The sequence below is a fragment of the Myiozetetes cayanensis genome, unplaced genomic scaffold (assembly GCF_022539395.1).
Source record: "Myiozetetes cayanensis isolate MyiCay16 unplaced genomic scaffold, myiCay2020 scf13, whole genome shotgun sequence".
In the NCBI taxonomy this organism is placed as follows: domain Eukaryota; kingdom Metazoa; phylum Chordata; class Aves; order Passeriformes; family Tyrannidae; genus Myiozetetes; species Myiozetetes cayanensis.
The window spans coordinates 17,818,085-17,833,242 of NW_026086937.1; the positions used below are offsets into that span (position 1 = coordinate 17,818,085).

Below are 15,158 nucleotides of genomic sequence, written 5' to 3' on the forward strand. Positions count from 1 at the left end.
TAATAATAATATCCTACAGAAAGTAGCCCCACGGACATTGCCTCACACACCTTTTATCCTTTACTTTTTAAATGGAGCCTCAGGGTAAAAACATGCAGAGTGGATACACTCTCAATATTAAAGAATCAGAAGTGAGATGGAAGGTGTTAACTGGAACTAAAAAGTATTAAGTTCTAGTCATGTTTTATTGACTGTTACCTAATTAAGAGGTGCAAGGCAGGACTAAGGGATGCTGTGTCCATACTGCTGAACAAGATACAATGGCTATTACAAGAATTACTGAATATTACCAGCACACCCAAATGCACCACAGAAATACAGTGGAAGTAAAAAAAAGGGATTTCCTTTGCTTTCTCTCCAAAACAGAGGGCATGAAGGTAACGCTCATACTAATATGGCATTTATTGGAATGAAAGAGTTGAATCTTAATAAAGTGATAAATAGATAATTAGGAGTTTGCTGCACAGTTTAGTTTTCAGATTACTGCTACGTGTTCTGCTGTGAAGTCAAAGAAATAAAATGAGAAAAAAACCAAATAGTTCAAGGACTTAATGTAATAAATTTACCCCCTTAAATGGCAAACACGTGTTTTAATGGCGATAGGGCTGCAAACACCAACAGGTTAGCAAAAGGCTAGCAACCTTTCAGGATAGTATTTTTTGTGAATATGATAGCTAAAACTGATAATAAAATTTGAATTGATATATCCATAACACCTGCAGACTGACATATATAACACTATAAATAATTTTGCACAAATAGAAGTTTTTTTTCCTCCTGAAATGATGTTGCATCATATTTATCTCAATACTTACACAGAACAAACCAGATTCTTTCCACGAGGAAATTAACACCCAATCACTGGAGGGGAGAAGTGGTTAAAACATTGCTAAGAAGAAATTTACTGATATAACTTTACTAAGTTAATTGCCAAGCCAGACCAGTTTTACACTGAGTTTAATTTAACATGCTACTTTGAGGAGTGTTTAGTACCAAATGCTTCAGAGGCAAGTCAAAGAAACATCAGAACAACCTAATGAGTATTAGCTTGGCAAACATGGAAAAACATCTAAAACCCATAATTTATGAAAGTCAAATTGAGCTCCATTTTGTGCATACCACTTTAACCTGGTTTTGTCATTTAGTACGAGCCTTACAGTGTTTTTAATTCATGGAGAATATTAATAAATTCAGCAACCTCAGAAACAGCAATAAGGTCATTAGTTTAAAGCCTATGTGCACTCAGACCAGTGTAACTGTGGAATATTCTGACTCCAGATTGACCACAAAGGCATCACTGAGCACTGAACCTGACATACTTACTTTAGACAGTATTTGTTATAGAAAGAGTCATACTCACCCTGTGTGTCATGTTACATTTGCTAAACATACAGGTTTAAATGCAAACTGAGAAACAGTCTGGAAAGATCTGATTAGGAAGAGAAAAACGTGCTTTGGGCTAAAGAATAAAAAATATGTTACTTTAAAGCTGTCAAAAAGTTAAAAGAGCATGCAAGTATGGTGAGACCTGATATAACAAGCAGGTGAAATAAGCTATCCTTTCCAACCTCTTAATTAATTATTTTTTTAAATAAAATTTAACCTGCTGACTTAGTAAAAACAAGTTAAGGTGTATTTGTGAGGTTAAAATTCCTATACAAAACATCCTCCACCTGTAGTCATGCAAAAGAAGCTGTTATCAAGCGGGTTAACCTCGTTACCTCATAAACCACATGTGAAACCAAGTATTTTATTTCTATACCTCTGCTGCCAGTTGCTGAAGAGAAGGGGATGCAACAGGGTGTAAAGTTGAGTTGCCTCTGACTGGATTATGAAGGCTAACATAAGCCACAACGTTTCTTTGAAGAACTCTCTTGAGATCCTACAACACAAGCAGAGCAGTGGTTACTACTGTGCATCATTAGAATTGAGGCTTGGTTCATTCTTTCAGTTCCTTCTAGGGAAAAACTGCACCCAGTGTTTCTGTCCTCTGCGATTTCCTAAGTAACACTTAAATACTACTTCGTATAATATGCTGTTATGAACTTCAAAGGATATCTTAGTGCTATTTCTCTATGCAGCAGAAGTTATAATTCCATTTCACACATGATCTCAACCAAATGCAAACAGGTCTGGGAGGAATTAAAAATGACTACATTTGTAAGGCCAAAAATGAAAACATTACACACTGTGAAACAATGTGATGGCCTTTTAAAGTTATGCCTGACAGAAGACAAACTTCAAAAGCAATCATTATCAACAGTTAAATGGACTCAAATTTTTAAGAGACCACATTCATATTTGAATTGCATAACTTTCTCAGTGTTTTCATTTTATTATTTTTTAAGACTATAAAAATACCATGTACAAACTGTTTCAATTATTATCTCTTTTTTAAAAAGATCCCCTTTGCCTTCTCAGTAATGAGTTCCTCTTTGCATGAAGTGGCTCTTTATATCGAACAGAAGGGGTGTAATGCAATTACATCTGATGTAAAGCTGACTTGAAGTGGAACTAAACAAATTTTGCTTCCAGCCTGGATCTTTTCAATTTGATTTTTTCACCCCCTCTTGTTTTTGAAGAATAATGATGTCAGAAGTATGAAATTTCAATGAAGGCTGGCTGCTTCTTACACACGATAAAAAGCAATTAACTCTTTATTTTATCTGCTGTTTTAATTCATAAAACCATAGAATCATTAATGTTGGAAAATCAGCCATGAAACTCTCTGCCCAGCTATTCCTCAAATTCATGAAGTCCACTGTAACTATATATGATCAACCATACCCTGTTGAGGTATCTTCTGTCAATAAGCTGATTTCTATTCTGTTGGAAGTAGGAGCCCAAGGAATTGCCTGCGGTTTTTTACCTAAATCCTTAGCACAAATACGTGAGAAGTGAATCAGCATGGAGTGCCATGGAGGCACTGCAATGTTTATGTCATTAATGTAAACCATAGCATGGTTCTCTCCTTTTCATTTAGTGTGCTCTTGATTCACTTCTCCCCACACTAAGCTTTATAATTAAACATGAGTAAATGTTGAACTCCCAAGAAAGACAAAAAGCTCTCTAAGCTATTCCTTGGCCTACGTAATTTTTTGAGGTTTTTCTCCCTCTACCAGACCCTGGCAATGACCTTTTACAATGCTCTGCTGAATTAGGGAGGGAAATCAGCTCTCAAAGGTGCTGTATGTGCAACCTTCACAGCTATGGAAACACCTTGCCATCTCATTATCCACAGGAACAGCCTCAAAAGGTATTTTCACTGCATTTGCTATGCACTACATGAATGAACACAGACAGACCTCACAGACCAGATAATGAAACATGATTTCCATGCAGTAATTGCATATTGTTTTCATGCTTTCAACAAAAGTTGAAATCACGATTGCAATGGCACCCTCTAAAATTACTTTACCTCAGCCCACTCATATGAGCCAACGTTCCCGAATGCTGTTCCTCCCCATGAGCAGAAAACAACAGTCCTGTCAGGTCTCCAGCCCCTCTTAGCCTTCAGTGTCAAGGCCTGGATCAGTGCTGTGATGACAGCAGTGCTACTGGCCCATCCTTGTCCACCGTAAGGGTTCAAGCTGCTGTGATGGCTCCCAATGATGACGTATCTGTCTGGAATGGGGAAAAAAAAAAAAAAAGGACAGACAAAATCTTTACTTCTTCTGGATCCCAGCATTAAAAAAATTCTAAACAGCCCCCAAAAAATGAACTCTGTTAGTGGTCTGTAATGTCATTAGTACAACACAAAGCTGCCAACAAAAATGTATATGATCACGTGCAAGACATTCATACAACATATATACATAAAGCTGTGAGTACTACTTAAAAATGAGCTAGTAAATATATGTATATCCTTTCCTAATTAAACCTCTGTGCACTTGCCTTCATTGTCTGCTTATTGCTCTCCTTATAAATCTGATATTCACCATTTTTACAGCAGGACTTCGTCATAGAGACAATCTAATGTTTCCATGCTCACATCAGAGTGTTACAAAAATACAAAAATAAGTAGGAAACTGTCTTAACACACATTAGCATCCAAAAAAGAAAACAAAAGGTGTGGTAGTACAAGAAGAAACATAAATAAAATACACAAAGTATTAGTACTCCCTCACCTGGAAGACTGTGTTCAGTGCTCACCACCCTATCTCAAAAAAGACATGGCAGAAACAGCAGTTGAGCAGCTGGTAACCAGCACGGTTATAGATCAGGACTTAGACTTCCATGTAAGGAGACATTAAAATACCTGGACTGCAGGTTTAGAGAGGAGACATGACAGAGGAATAGAGATAATGAATGATACAGAAAAGGCAAGTCAGACCTAGTAGCTTTGTTAATGCTGGGAGAAAGTATTTTATAGAATGAAAAGCAAGAACTTTCAACCTGAAATAAAGAACATGCCTATGGTTACCCAGAGGAAAAAAAACAAACCCCACAGTTTTCTTTCAGAGAAATAACATTAAATCTTCATCTCCCAAGGCATTGTATATAATCCATATACTAGTCACAAGAGGAAAAAAACCCTTATTTTACTCGAAAAATGACGATGTGGTATGAAATAGTGTGAATGACCAATGTGACTGAGCCCTGTCAAAGAAGTCAAAGCTGAGTTATGCTGAATGACTTATTAAACTACTAGACCTTCTGTGTGAGACGAATTCACAACCAAAGCCTCTTTTAAGGACTGCTCACTGATTTTGTTCTGATATTTAGTAGTCTCTTTCTGATCAAAATCTAGACTTTTAAAGGTTTCTTTCCATCTTTCAGGATACCAGTAGAGAACAGAAGAATAAGCTATCAAGTGATGCCAGATCCACAACAATCTCTGGGTGTTGTTCAGGTTCCAAAAAGTGCAAAGAGTTTTGGTATCTTTTCTTTATCCATGGGGATTCATTTTTCACTTGCTGTCAAGTATACCAGAATGTAGCAACACATAGGTGGTAAAATGCCAACATTTTATATTTGCTTATAAAATTATAAATCTACTCCTCAGTATTTTCTACAGTGACTGTTGCCTAGAAACAACTTTAATAGAACACCAACATACTTTGATTATAAACCCATTCCCTATTAAACTGGACTTTTATCAGCTCAACAAAATACACGGGCATGTTTTTTTTTATATAGAATCAAAAATGCTTTACAAACAGGGGATTTGTTATGTACCTATAATACAACATTTTTAATCAATTGCTTGGGGAGTGTGCAGGTATGTAAATGAGAATTTCTTTCTAAAAATAGATATGCAAAGTGTAAATCTAAGTGTACATAATAATTTAATGTAACAAAAAGCAATCTAAATCACATAATTTTGCAACTTCTGTGTTGCACTGTGAATTGCTTAATTATAGGTTGCACTAACAATGAAAAACCATAGGATATTCAACTCACTTAATAAAAGGAATTTGGAACACAAATTAATGGTCTTATGGGCTTCTAGGTCATTAAAATAAGTGCCACTAACACAGAGGGATCAGACAGGATCAACACTTCATATCAAAGGGTGAAGTGAAGAGACACTATAAAAATAATGTAGGACATTTTGATGGAGCAGAAGCTACAAGCAGCAGCTTACTGTAGGAGATGCCAGCTGAATGAGCAGGGGCAAAACATAACAGCTGGTGTCTCCTTTGGAATTCTTTATCTCTGCACATCTTTCCCTTCTGAATAGAGGCAATACCCTGAAGCAAACAAATACAGGAAAAGCATAGGAGAAAGGATAGTCATGCTTGCAAAGGCAGCAGCTGTCCTTTCTCAGAATCACATGGTAAGAAAAAAGAGAAAGGAGTAGAGATACATAAAAAAATACCCATCAGGTACTTTTGGAGGTGATAAGAAGGGTGGTGTTCAGGGTAGTGATGGATTGGACAAGTCCCTTTAAACTGTCTTCTCTTGTTATACATCCCCTTTCAACCATGTCCAACAGAGCTATAAAATCAGTGTTACATTTTTCAGGTTTTAAACTGCTATCACCCAGCACATTCAATCTTCTCCTAAACCTTTTAATATCTTGGTTAGAATTGAGATGCTCATTCTTACTCCTCAGTTCAAACATCAGCTAAGATCACCACTACCTAGTTTGTCTACGCATTAGATGTTTAACCTGTGCCTACATTAGTAGCCAGTTGCTACGGCTCTTGTTCAGCCAGACACCTACAGGACAAGCTGTTGCCATCTGGGTAGTGCTATTGACTTCACCTGATTATATATCCTTTAATTCTTAAGTTCAGCATATATTGAACAAAACCTTAAAAAGTAGCTTCCTAATAAGACTGCAATAAAAAGATGAAAGATTCAGGTAGAGAGAAGATAAAGGATTTATTAAACATAAACTGATGCATGCTTTTTATTAGTTGGTTTGTTTCTGTTTCAAAATTCAGTAGAAAGAATGCCTAAACAATACAGTTTCTGCCCTTCAAAGTCCATGACAGCTATTTGCAAAACATCAGCAACAACTGACTGGTAGCTTCAAATTAATGAAGGAAATTAAATCCTTTGTTGAAATTAAATTCACTGTGCTAATTGTTTTCTACGTTCTTTCAAAAAAAAAAAATTCTAGTGAGAAGTATTCACTGGTGGATTCACAGTATTCACAGTATTCTGGTGAGAAGCATTCAACACACACATAACTGAGTTATTATTTCACTAAAAGGAATAAAAATTTTCTCCTCCCCCCTCTCTATTACTTAAAATCTGAAATGACTGGCCCACCTCCTAAGGGACTGTAAATAAATTTGCATCCTTTCCTCTGAACCCGATGAAAGAGTACTAAGGCAAGTGTGATGATGTTTTGATGACGATCATCCGTACACCAGGAACCGGACCAACTCTACAATGCTTTGCAGTGTGTAAGTAACCAGCACTTAAGTAACAGCGTTCATTCATGTTGCAGAAACCCCTCACTTCTTAGGCAAATTCACTTACAGAATAATCTCATTCTTATGATATCTTCATAAAATCTTCATTCTTACAATATCCTGATTATCACATTATCCACGTACAGTATCAAAGGAGGGAGGGGGTTTGTGCTTTATGTCCCAGTTGCATTTAGAATCTTATTTTTTAATTATTAGACATAGAGAACAGTAATTATTATTCATAGAATTGTATGAAACTAGCTTAAGGCATGACTGTAACACAACGTAAGGCTGTAGCAAGTGTTAAAACCATATTAAAATTAAAACCATGACATAGTTACTTGGTATAAACTACTAGCACTCTCTATGGTCTATGTGTAATGCCTGATGCTCATGTAAAAATATGTTTATTGTAATTACAATCCCCTTGAGCTCTTTCTCTCTTTAACCCTTATGTTCTGTTTTGTCATAAATCAAATCACAAAATAAATACAATAAAGGATCTCTCCTTCCACTGCATTATCTGGCAAAACAGAATCCTGATCCCACCTGTGGCTCCCAGCCATCATAAAATAAATAACTGATACAAATGATAAAGGGATACTTACCAGGAAATACAGCTCCTTTTAAATATCCAATAACATTTGAAATTGTCTTGTAAGTTGTGACTGACTGAATACTCAGACTGATTATTTTTTTGCCTGTTAAAAGATTAAAAAAAAAAAAGTTTAACTTGTTTATCTAGCCAAGAAATCTACAGAACACAGACATAAATTCTGCACATATTAAAAAAGGTTAAAAAAATTTTAAAAATTAAAAAAAATTATAATGAAAGGGAACCAGAGATTAAAAAAAGTAGTTTTACATTATTTTATTTTTTTAGACCCATTTTAGCAGTGTACTTCAAAGCTGAAATCTCAAAAGAGATCTCTACTCCTTGAGTTAAAAGATCATTGAATTTGCTCAATAAATGCTGCCAGAATACAACAGAAAAAAACAAAAAAACCCTAAAAAATCAAAACAAAAAACAAACAAAACCCACAAACAAACAAACACAAAACCCAAACAAAACAAACAAACCCCAAAACTTAAACAAGTGGGATTTACCTATTTCTGTAAATACGAAATTTGTGTTAATCTTTATAGGTTTTTCTCACCTGATCCTTCACCCAGGTCAATCTATCAATAACATTCACAAAATTGTACCTGGTTTCTGTTACACTTTCTTCTGGAGAAATACCCCTATGTTAAATCAGATGGGAACAGTTAGACCTCTCCATTACTACCCACACTGCCAGCACAGCCTTTGGTGATAAACTTCTGAACTTCTGCCAGCAGACGTCAGTTTTTTTGGCTTAGCTGGTATCAACCGAGGAAATGTGTAAAAAATGTGAGGAAATAGCGTAAATACAAAGGCAGGAAAATTTTAAAACCTGCTAAAACATAAGGGACTTGCCAGTACTGCTCAGCCAGTTGAGACTGTGACACAGAATAAAGCCAGGAAAAAGTAAATGTCTGAGTTAAAATAGCCTTAAAAAATTAAGCGTCCTCTGCCCTGCAGTGGGACAGAGTAAGCACACAAACTCCTGCAGTTTGTGACAATGGAAACCAAACAACTAAGTCAGGGGAGCTGCTGGCACCTTCCAAATGTTTCGTTTGCATTATAATAGACTGCATTCACATTCATCTCATCTGAAAGGTCATAACTTCTATCTGAGAAAAATGAAAATGTCTTAAGCTGCTCTAACTTCAAAGATAGTAATTGTGTGACAGTAACCATTGTGTCACCCCAGACCTTCAGGGAGGGTCTCTCCCATCCAAGTACCCACCACCCCCCTGTGTTTAAAGACATCTTCCTTCCAAATCCATACCCAACTGTCACACACCTAAATTAATATACTCCACTGGTCATTTTGCTCTCTATCTCCCAGGCTATTATTCTCCCACAGATCTGTTCCCGACAATTTGTTCCCAGGCTTTGTTTCCCGAGATATGGGAAACATACGAGTGGGGAGTTCACTGCAACATGTAAAATAATCATCATCATGATACTGTTCTTCAAGGTTCATTTGTTGATACTTCATATTTACTTGAAAACTCCCTTAAAATAAAATCTAATATATTTTAATTCACAAGTATTCATTTACCATTGGAAAAAGCAAACCAACTGCTAAGATCTTTGCCATAAAAAAATGTACCAGCAATATTTATTTTGTTTTTCACTCAGGCAAGACCTCCTCTGTTATCAATAGACGTGTTCTGCTTTTGATTGAATACAACAGGAAAGGAAATGCAAGTCAAGCAAGTAATCAAAAATAAACCACAGCACATGATTTTGCAATAATCAATCACAGCAAGTTAATTTTGATTTGTCATGTAATTAACTTTGCCCTTCTGATGTAAATTACTGTAAGGTTTATTAACACCACGTGATGATGAATCATGTTTGTTCTATAAATCTACAGATAATATTTTAGAATTTTTAAAAAGTACTTGATTAAAAAAAAAAAAATAAATCCAAAGGGTTCCCAAAGGGTCTTTCAGAAAAATGTGAGAAGAGCTCAGATCATCCATGGTGATTAAGTAGCTTAAATTTAATCTAAACTATACAACTTACAACTTGCTGTTGATTCTCACCTACAACCATTCAAGAGCCAATTTACCCTTGAAAAATGGTTTTAAATTCAAAACTGATTTCCTTTCCTTCTCTTACAACACTTCAGATACTTGTTTCTTCAGGCCCCACTTTAGAAAAAAAGAAGATTAATCCTTTCGAAGAGAACCAACACCAATGTTTTTCCTTAATTGGCATCAGCTATCCAGTCTTCAACCAATAATGAAGAAATAGAAAATTAACTTCTGGCAAAACACCATATTCTAGAATCAGATATTTGAGTTAATAGTCATGTAACACAGTAGTCAGCTTTAAGTGACTTGGGCTTAAGGGCTTAGTACACCAGATGAAAAGGCTGAAAGTACTCTTTAAAGTACACAGTCGAAGTGAAATTTAATCCCTTTAAACAGTTCTGACAACAAACCTCTCTTCCTTATGCTATAATTTAAAGATCTTGACAACTTTCTCTTTTTTTTCCTCATTCTGTATTCTTTGGAAAACTACGAGGAGACTTTAGTTTAACATGAGCCAGGAAGCACTCCGATTTTATGTAAGCCAAAAGCTACTTCTGAAATAGAAGAAATGTATTTATTGTTATTTTTAGTTTCTTTCTTTCATGATTTTGTAACTGTAAATTGTCTCATACCAAATGACTGCCTCCTCCTCTCCCGTTTACACAGTTATTTTTAGAAAAGCATGGCTATTTCCTATTCATTTGACTGACAATTTTAGTACTCCAGATGAGCAAAAAATTCTACTTGCAATAGTCATGTTAAAACATACCCTGAGATATGGGTTTTTTTCTTTTGTTGTTGTTGTTTTTAACCTCATCTCCCAAGCTCATACAAACAAAGAGGAGTATAATTGTGAGCCTCATTTTCAAACATGTTGGTTAAATTCTTCAATCTTGATCATGTTAAACGCCTATAATCAAACAGTTTTCGGAGCATTGCTTTGACTACTGGATTTTTAAAAGTATCAACTAAGCTAACTCAAGCATTTTGAAAGCTCCTGGACAATAAAACCAGAAGTTATTTCAGAAGACTGCAGAAATAAGGTGCACTGAATGTAATGCAGTTTTCAATACACTTCCTGTTGAAATCAACACAAACCACACCTGAATAAACAGACATCGGTCTGAAATCACAATTAAACTAAAGACTTCAAACTTCATCAAACATCCATGGCCATGTAACTTAGGGGGCACCAAATAAGCTGAAATAGTCAGGATAAAACTAAGTTTGAAAGATTTCTTGTTCCAGTCATTCAAAAACCTTACACCAGGCTTTAATAACTTGACATCTAACTTTTTGCCCACACATTACCAAGCTTTTCAGACACCCCTGAAGGCCAAGGATTCCTCTAATAATGAAAGCAACAGTTTTCATTAAGTTATTTGTCTCAAGAGCTGAGGTTTTTAAAGTTATATCAAACACCACAGAACATGATGGTAGAATAAGAACTGCACTCAGTGCAGAAACACTGTAAGCTATTTATATGTAACCAATAATCAAATATATCATAAATTTCCTATGTTCTATTGGTGATACTGTAAAAAATAACATGGTCTGGTATGCAGTTTTTGGAAAACCCTGTTAATCACACAGGTATGACAAGTAAACATTAAAACATATATAACAGCAGATTTTAGTATAGTTTTAAACAAATGCTTCATTTTCACTAGACATTTTCTAGAATAATTGAGTAAAAATTCCAAACTACTACTATCATCTTAGACTGCCTAGTTGATGGGCTTTTAAAATCTCACTAAACTGTGAAAAACATATTTTAGTTAGTTTTCAGTGTTTCATCATGTCAATTTGAGTGCAAAACCTTATCTACTACATATTTTATGTCAGTTTTGTCAGTTTTCAATTAAGTTCAAACACGGAACTCTAAATGAAGAAACGTAATCATCATAAGCATTTATGTAACATCAGAACTTACATGTAAAAATACTAAGTGCAACACAATGACATACTTAAAAAAGTGAATAAACACAAAACAGTGAAACCTGGTAATTTAAATAATCTCTGAAAAAATACTGTGCAACACTATCAAATTGCATATGCAAAAATCAATACTGAATTATGCAAGGTACAGTATTGATGAATTATAAAATTATTTGTGCAGGAATCTGTCAAAGCTCCAGGACAGACGTCCTGTAACAGAGAGCCTTTAGTGGTTGGGGTTTTTTTTCTTTGTGTTTTGGTTTGTTTGGGGTTTTTTTTTCTTTATCATTTGTGGGGTTTTTTGTATAAGCAGTAAACCATCTAGATATACTCTCTTTGAAATCTGGTATCTGTAATATTCTTCTCTAATAGATTTCTACTTGATTAACCAACTATGTTGCCTCCTAACAATATATCTCCTTTTTAAATGAATATTCATAGATCTTGAGTTTCCAAGTCAAATCTTAGTCTGCAGAGCTTAATGAATAAACTTCTTGCTACTTGATTATCTTTTCTGACCTACAATGAGCAATCCAGAAATAAAACTATTCAGATTAAGAGTTTCTGAAAATAAGCAATATCTAGAACAAAGTCCTTTGAGAAGGCTCTAAACTGGGATGGCCTAAACAGGATACAAAATAAATATGTCAAAGTTAGTATCAAAGAGAGCCTTCAGGTGGGAATAGAGAGAAGATACATAAGAAATGTTTCTCACTGTTCGTGTTTAATTCATTCCATGAACTTAAGGAACAGAATTTAAAGCAATCATGAAAAAAAATCTGAGATAAATGTCTGTAAATTTTCATATCCAGTACATCTGAATTAGATCAGACTTCCCTATTGAACATGTACTTCGAAATGCCAGTAGGAGATACCTGCAGAACACTGTTATATTCCTATTGTTATGTACAATGACTTCATACCTTGTAGATACAGTAACATGCACTGCCACACAATATGCTGGCATCTTTCTCTATTTGTTTTCTTGGAATCATGTTTAGCACAGCCCAAGAACCTAGAAATTATGGGATTGTTTGTGAACTGGTATCAGAGTGTATGATGGCACAGCCAGAGTTTATTAAATATGGTGCCCTTTTTTTTTCTCTGACAGGTGGCAAACTATGAAGGAGAAACACATATAACAAGAGCACAAGGCTGTAGCCTAATAGGAGGAGATATATATCCTTTTCATGCCCTTCCTCTGACTGAAAAGAAGACAGGCTTGATTTGCACTAGTGCACCACTTGGCAGAGAACTTTGTCTTGGATTATGGTTGTGTAATATGGAAACTGCAGGACTCTTTCAATTAATTATTGCTTTTGTGTAATTAATTATTAAAATTTCACATGATCAGAGTTGACTAAAAACTCATTCTAGTGAACATCTGACATGTGGAACTGTATAAAATAGATGATTAAAGTATTTTAAAAATGATTCTTTATGTTATGCTACAAACCTTCTCAGTAACAGTCACTTCTGGTTATCTGATTCACTCTCCTTTTTTGGTAGAGGAGGTGGATTTGTTTGCAGCTTAAAACGCAGTCTTGCATTGCAGTCACCATGATGATTCACTATTGATCAATGACAGTATTTTGTAGGCTAAAAAAGGTTACAAAAGATTAAAAGATTCTACCTAAAAAGCATTTAGATCTGAGTAATTTTACTGGTTGTAGCAGAATCCTGTGAGTCTTTATATACCTGGCACTACTATTCACTCAGTGTTTGATATCATTCAAGTTGCTTAAACTATTCATGCTTCTGGCTTTACTATTTTATAAGTTAAAATATAAAAAGAAATTACACCTAGTTCACAGCAAAAGGGACGCAGAGCTTGTAAGAAATGGGATCTTCTACATATGTTAAATCCATTGATATTTTCTGAAATAATACACCCTTAATAATCTTGGTTAATCTGTACAAAGAGAAAAATAGGGTTGGATTTAAGCAACAGTTGGCTAAAGAAACTTAGGAGCCTTTAGGTGAGGTCACTGCATGAGTGTATTAGGTCAGACCAACTGCCCATCATCTCCAAGAGTGACCAACACCAAAAATGTGGAAAAGAATGGAAGAACAGGATGAGCTACAGACACCTGGACTTTGATCAATACTGAAATCCTAGACCTCTCTCCTCTTCTATCTTCTCAGATATGAATCACATGAGTAGGAAAACTGACACTTAAAATCAAAGAGAAAAATTCCACACATATCACTTGGGTTTTTAACCACCAGACTTTCAGGTTTTCTATTTAACAACAAAGTATTTGGTCACTGCTGGTAAAAAAAGACTTTTAAAATTAAATCTCACTAAACAGATTTAAATTAAATACTCAACAGACTAATTGAAAAAGGGATGATTTTCACCTGACTGACATCTACCAACTGACAGGTAACTTAACAAACAAGGACAGTTCACTGCAACACAGTAGGACTCTCTTCATTTATGTTTATAGGAGTGCTTTCGTTTTACAACCACCTTCACAATGTTCTAACAAATATCCTGGTAGTATCCTATAAAAAAAGGAAAGCTTCAAAACTTTACAGCTTCTCTATAAAGCTTCACTTTTAAATTCCTTCTAATTGCCTACTTTGGAGAAAAAGTTCATGGATTCAGATTAATGAGGACTAACAACAATGTACCTTGCTACACAAAAAGCAAATCTAATTACTAACTTCATCTAATACAAAACTAATAACTAACTTCAGTTCCCACTATTTGCTTTGTAGGCTCTGAGCAGTCAATCTATCTTGGATGTTTGTTTCCACAGCCTCTCACTCACTCTGTCACATTTTGTCTCTTGAAAACTGCAAGGCTAAGGGAAAAAAAGAGGCCTTATGAGAAAACTATATATAAATGTTTAATCATTACTGATGAATCTGCTGTGCAGCTTTTTGAGACACACTGATGAGAGAATGACGATCATTTTATTCTAACAAATTTCAAGCCAGCCAATCATGTGAATTGCTCATTCACCTCTTTTGACAGATAGTGATGAGTTCTACGTCAGAAGCGAAATCTCTCTCTTAAGCCTCTTCAAATCAACAGGAAGACAGCAAATTCAACCTCTCACTGTTTTCAAATGCATTGCTCTCCTCAGTGTTATCTCTTTAGCTACTACTGCTATTAAACAGTTCTACACAATTTCCTATCATAAGACCAGTCTTTTATCTCTTCCATTAAGGCTGCTACTGAACACTTCAGCACAGTATATGCTCCAGCACATCAACAGTTTCACCATTACTTCAAGGCAAAATATATCATAACACACTGCAGAATTACACAAGGTTTCTTATTATAGTCCCCATTTTCTCAATAAATTAAGAGTGTTAAAAAAATCCCACATGGATTACTGTGGTTCAGAACCTTTACAGGAAATCAGACATAGGCTGTTGTGTTCACCCAGAGTAAGCCAGACATGAATGGCTCTTACTAGGCTTGGAATATTCTTTCCAGAAGTTTTCCACCTCACAGAGTACCTGTCTTCTCAGTGAAATAAAACAGACATGCCACACGTGTCACAGAAAAAGCAGAATAAGCCACCCTTTAGGTGATTCTGTCCTGCAGCCTCCACAAAGAGCTTTTTGAGGAACAGGCACTGTGAATGCTTTTATCCTTCTAAAACGAGTGTCATCTGCCAGGCCAAATTCATGCTTTCCTTCAGGCACTTCAGCTGTTTAAAATTCCAACAATACCAGCAAGCTTCACACATCCTACCTGGAACGGTT

The 15,158-nt window shown here is 35.4% G+C and overlaps 1 protein-coding gene across 7 annotated transcripts in view; it reads right to left on the reverse strand.

The window, feature by feature from the left end:
* Positions 1-15,158, reverse strand: part of NAALADL2 (N-acetylated alpha-linked acidic dipeptidase like 2) — a 434,035-nt gene that overhangs the window by 93,770 nt on the left and 325,107 nt on the right. For all 7 annotated transcript variants that reach the window (XM_050308259.1, XM_050308262.1, XM_050308258.1 and 4 more), the window contains 3 exons: positions 7,478-7,570; positions 3,419-3,624; positions 1,763-1,882 (listed from right to left, as the gene is read on the reverse strand). In XM_050308259.1, the coding sequence (XP_050164216.1) occupies positions 1,763-1,882; positions 3,419-3,624; positions 7,478-7,570 (419 nt within the window). The remainder of the gene's footprint in view (positions 1-1,762; positions 1,883-3,418; positions 3,625-7,477; positions 7,571-15,158) is intronic.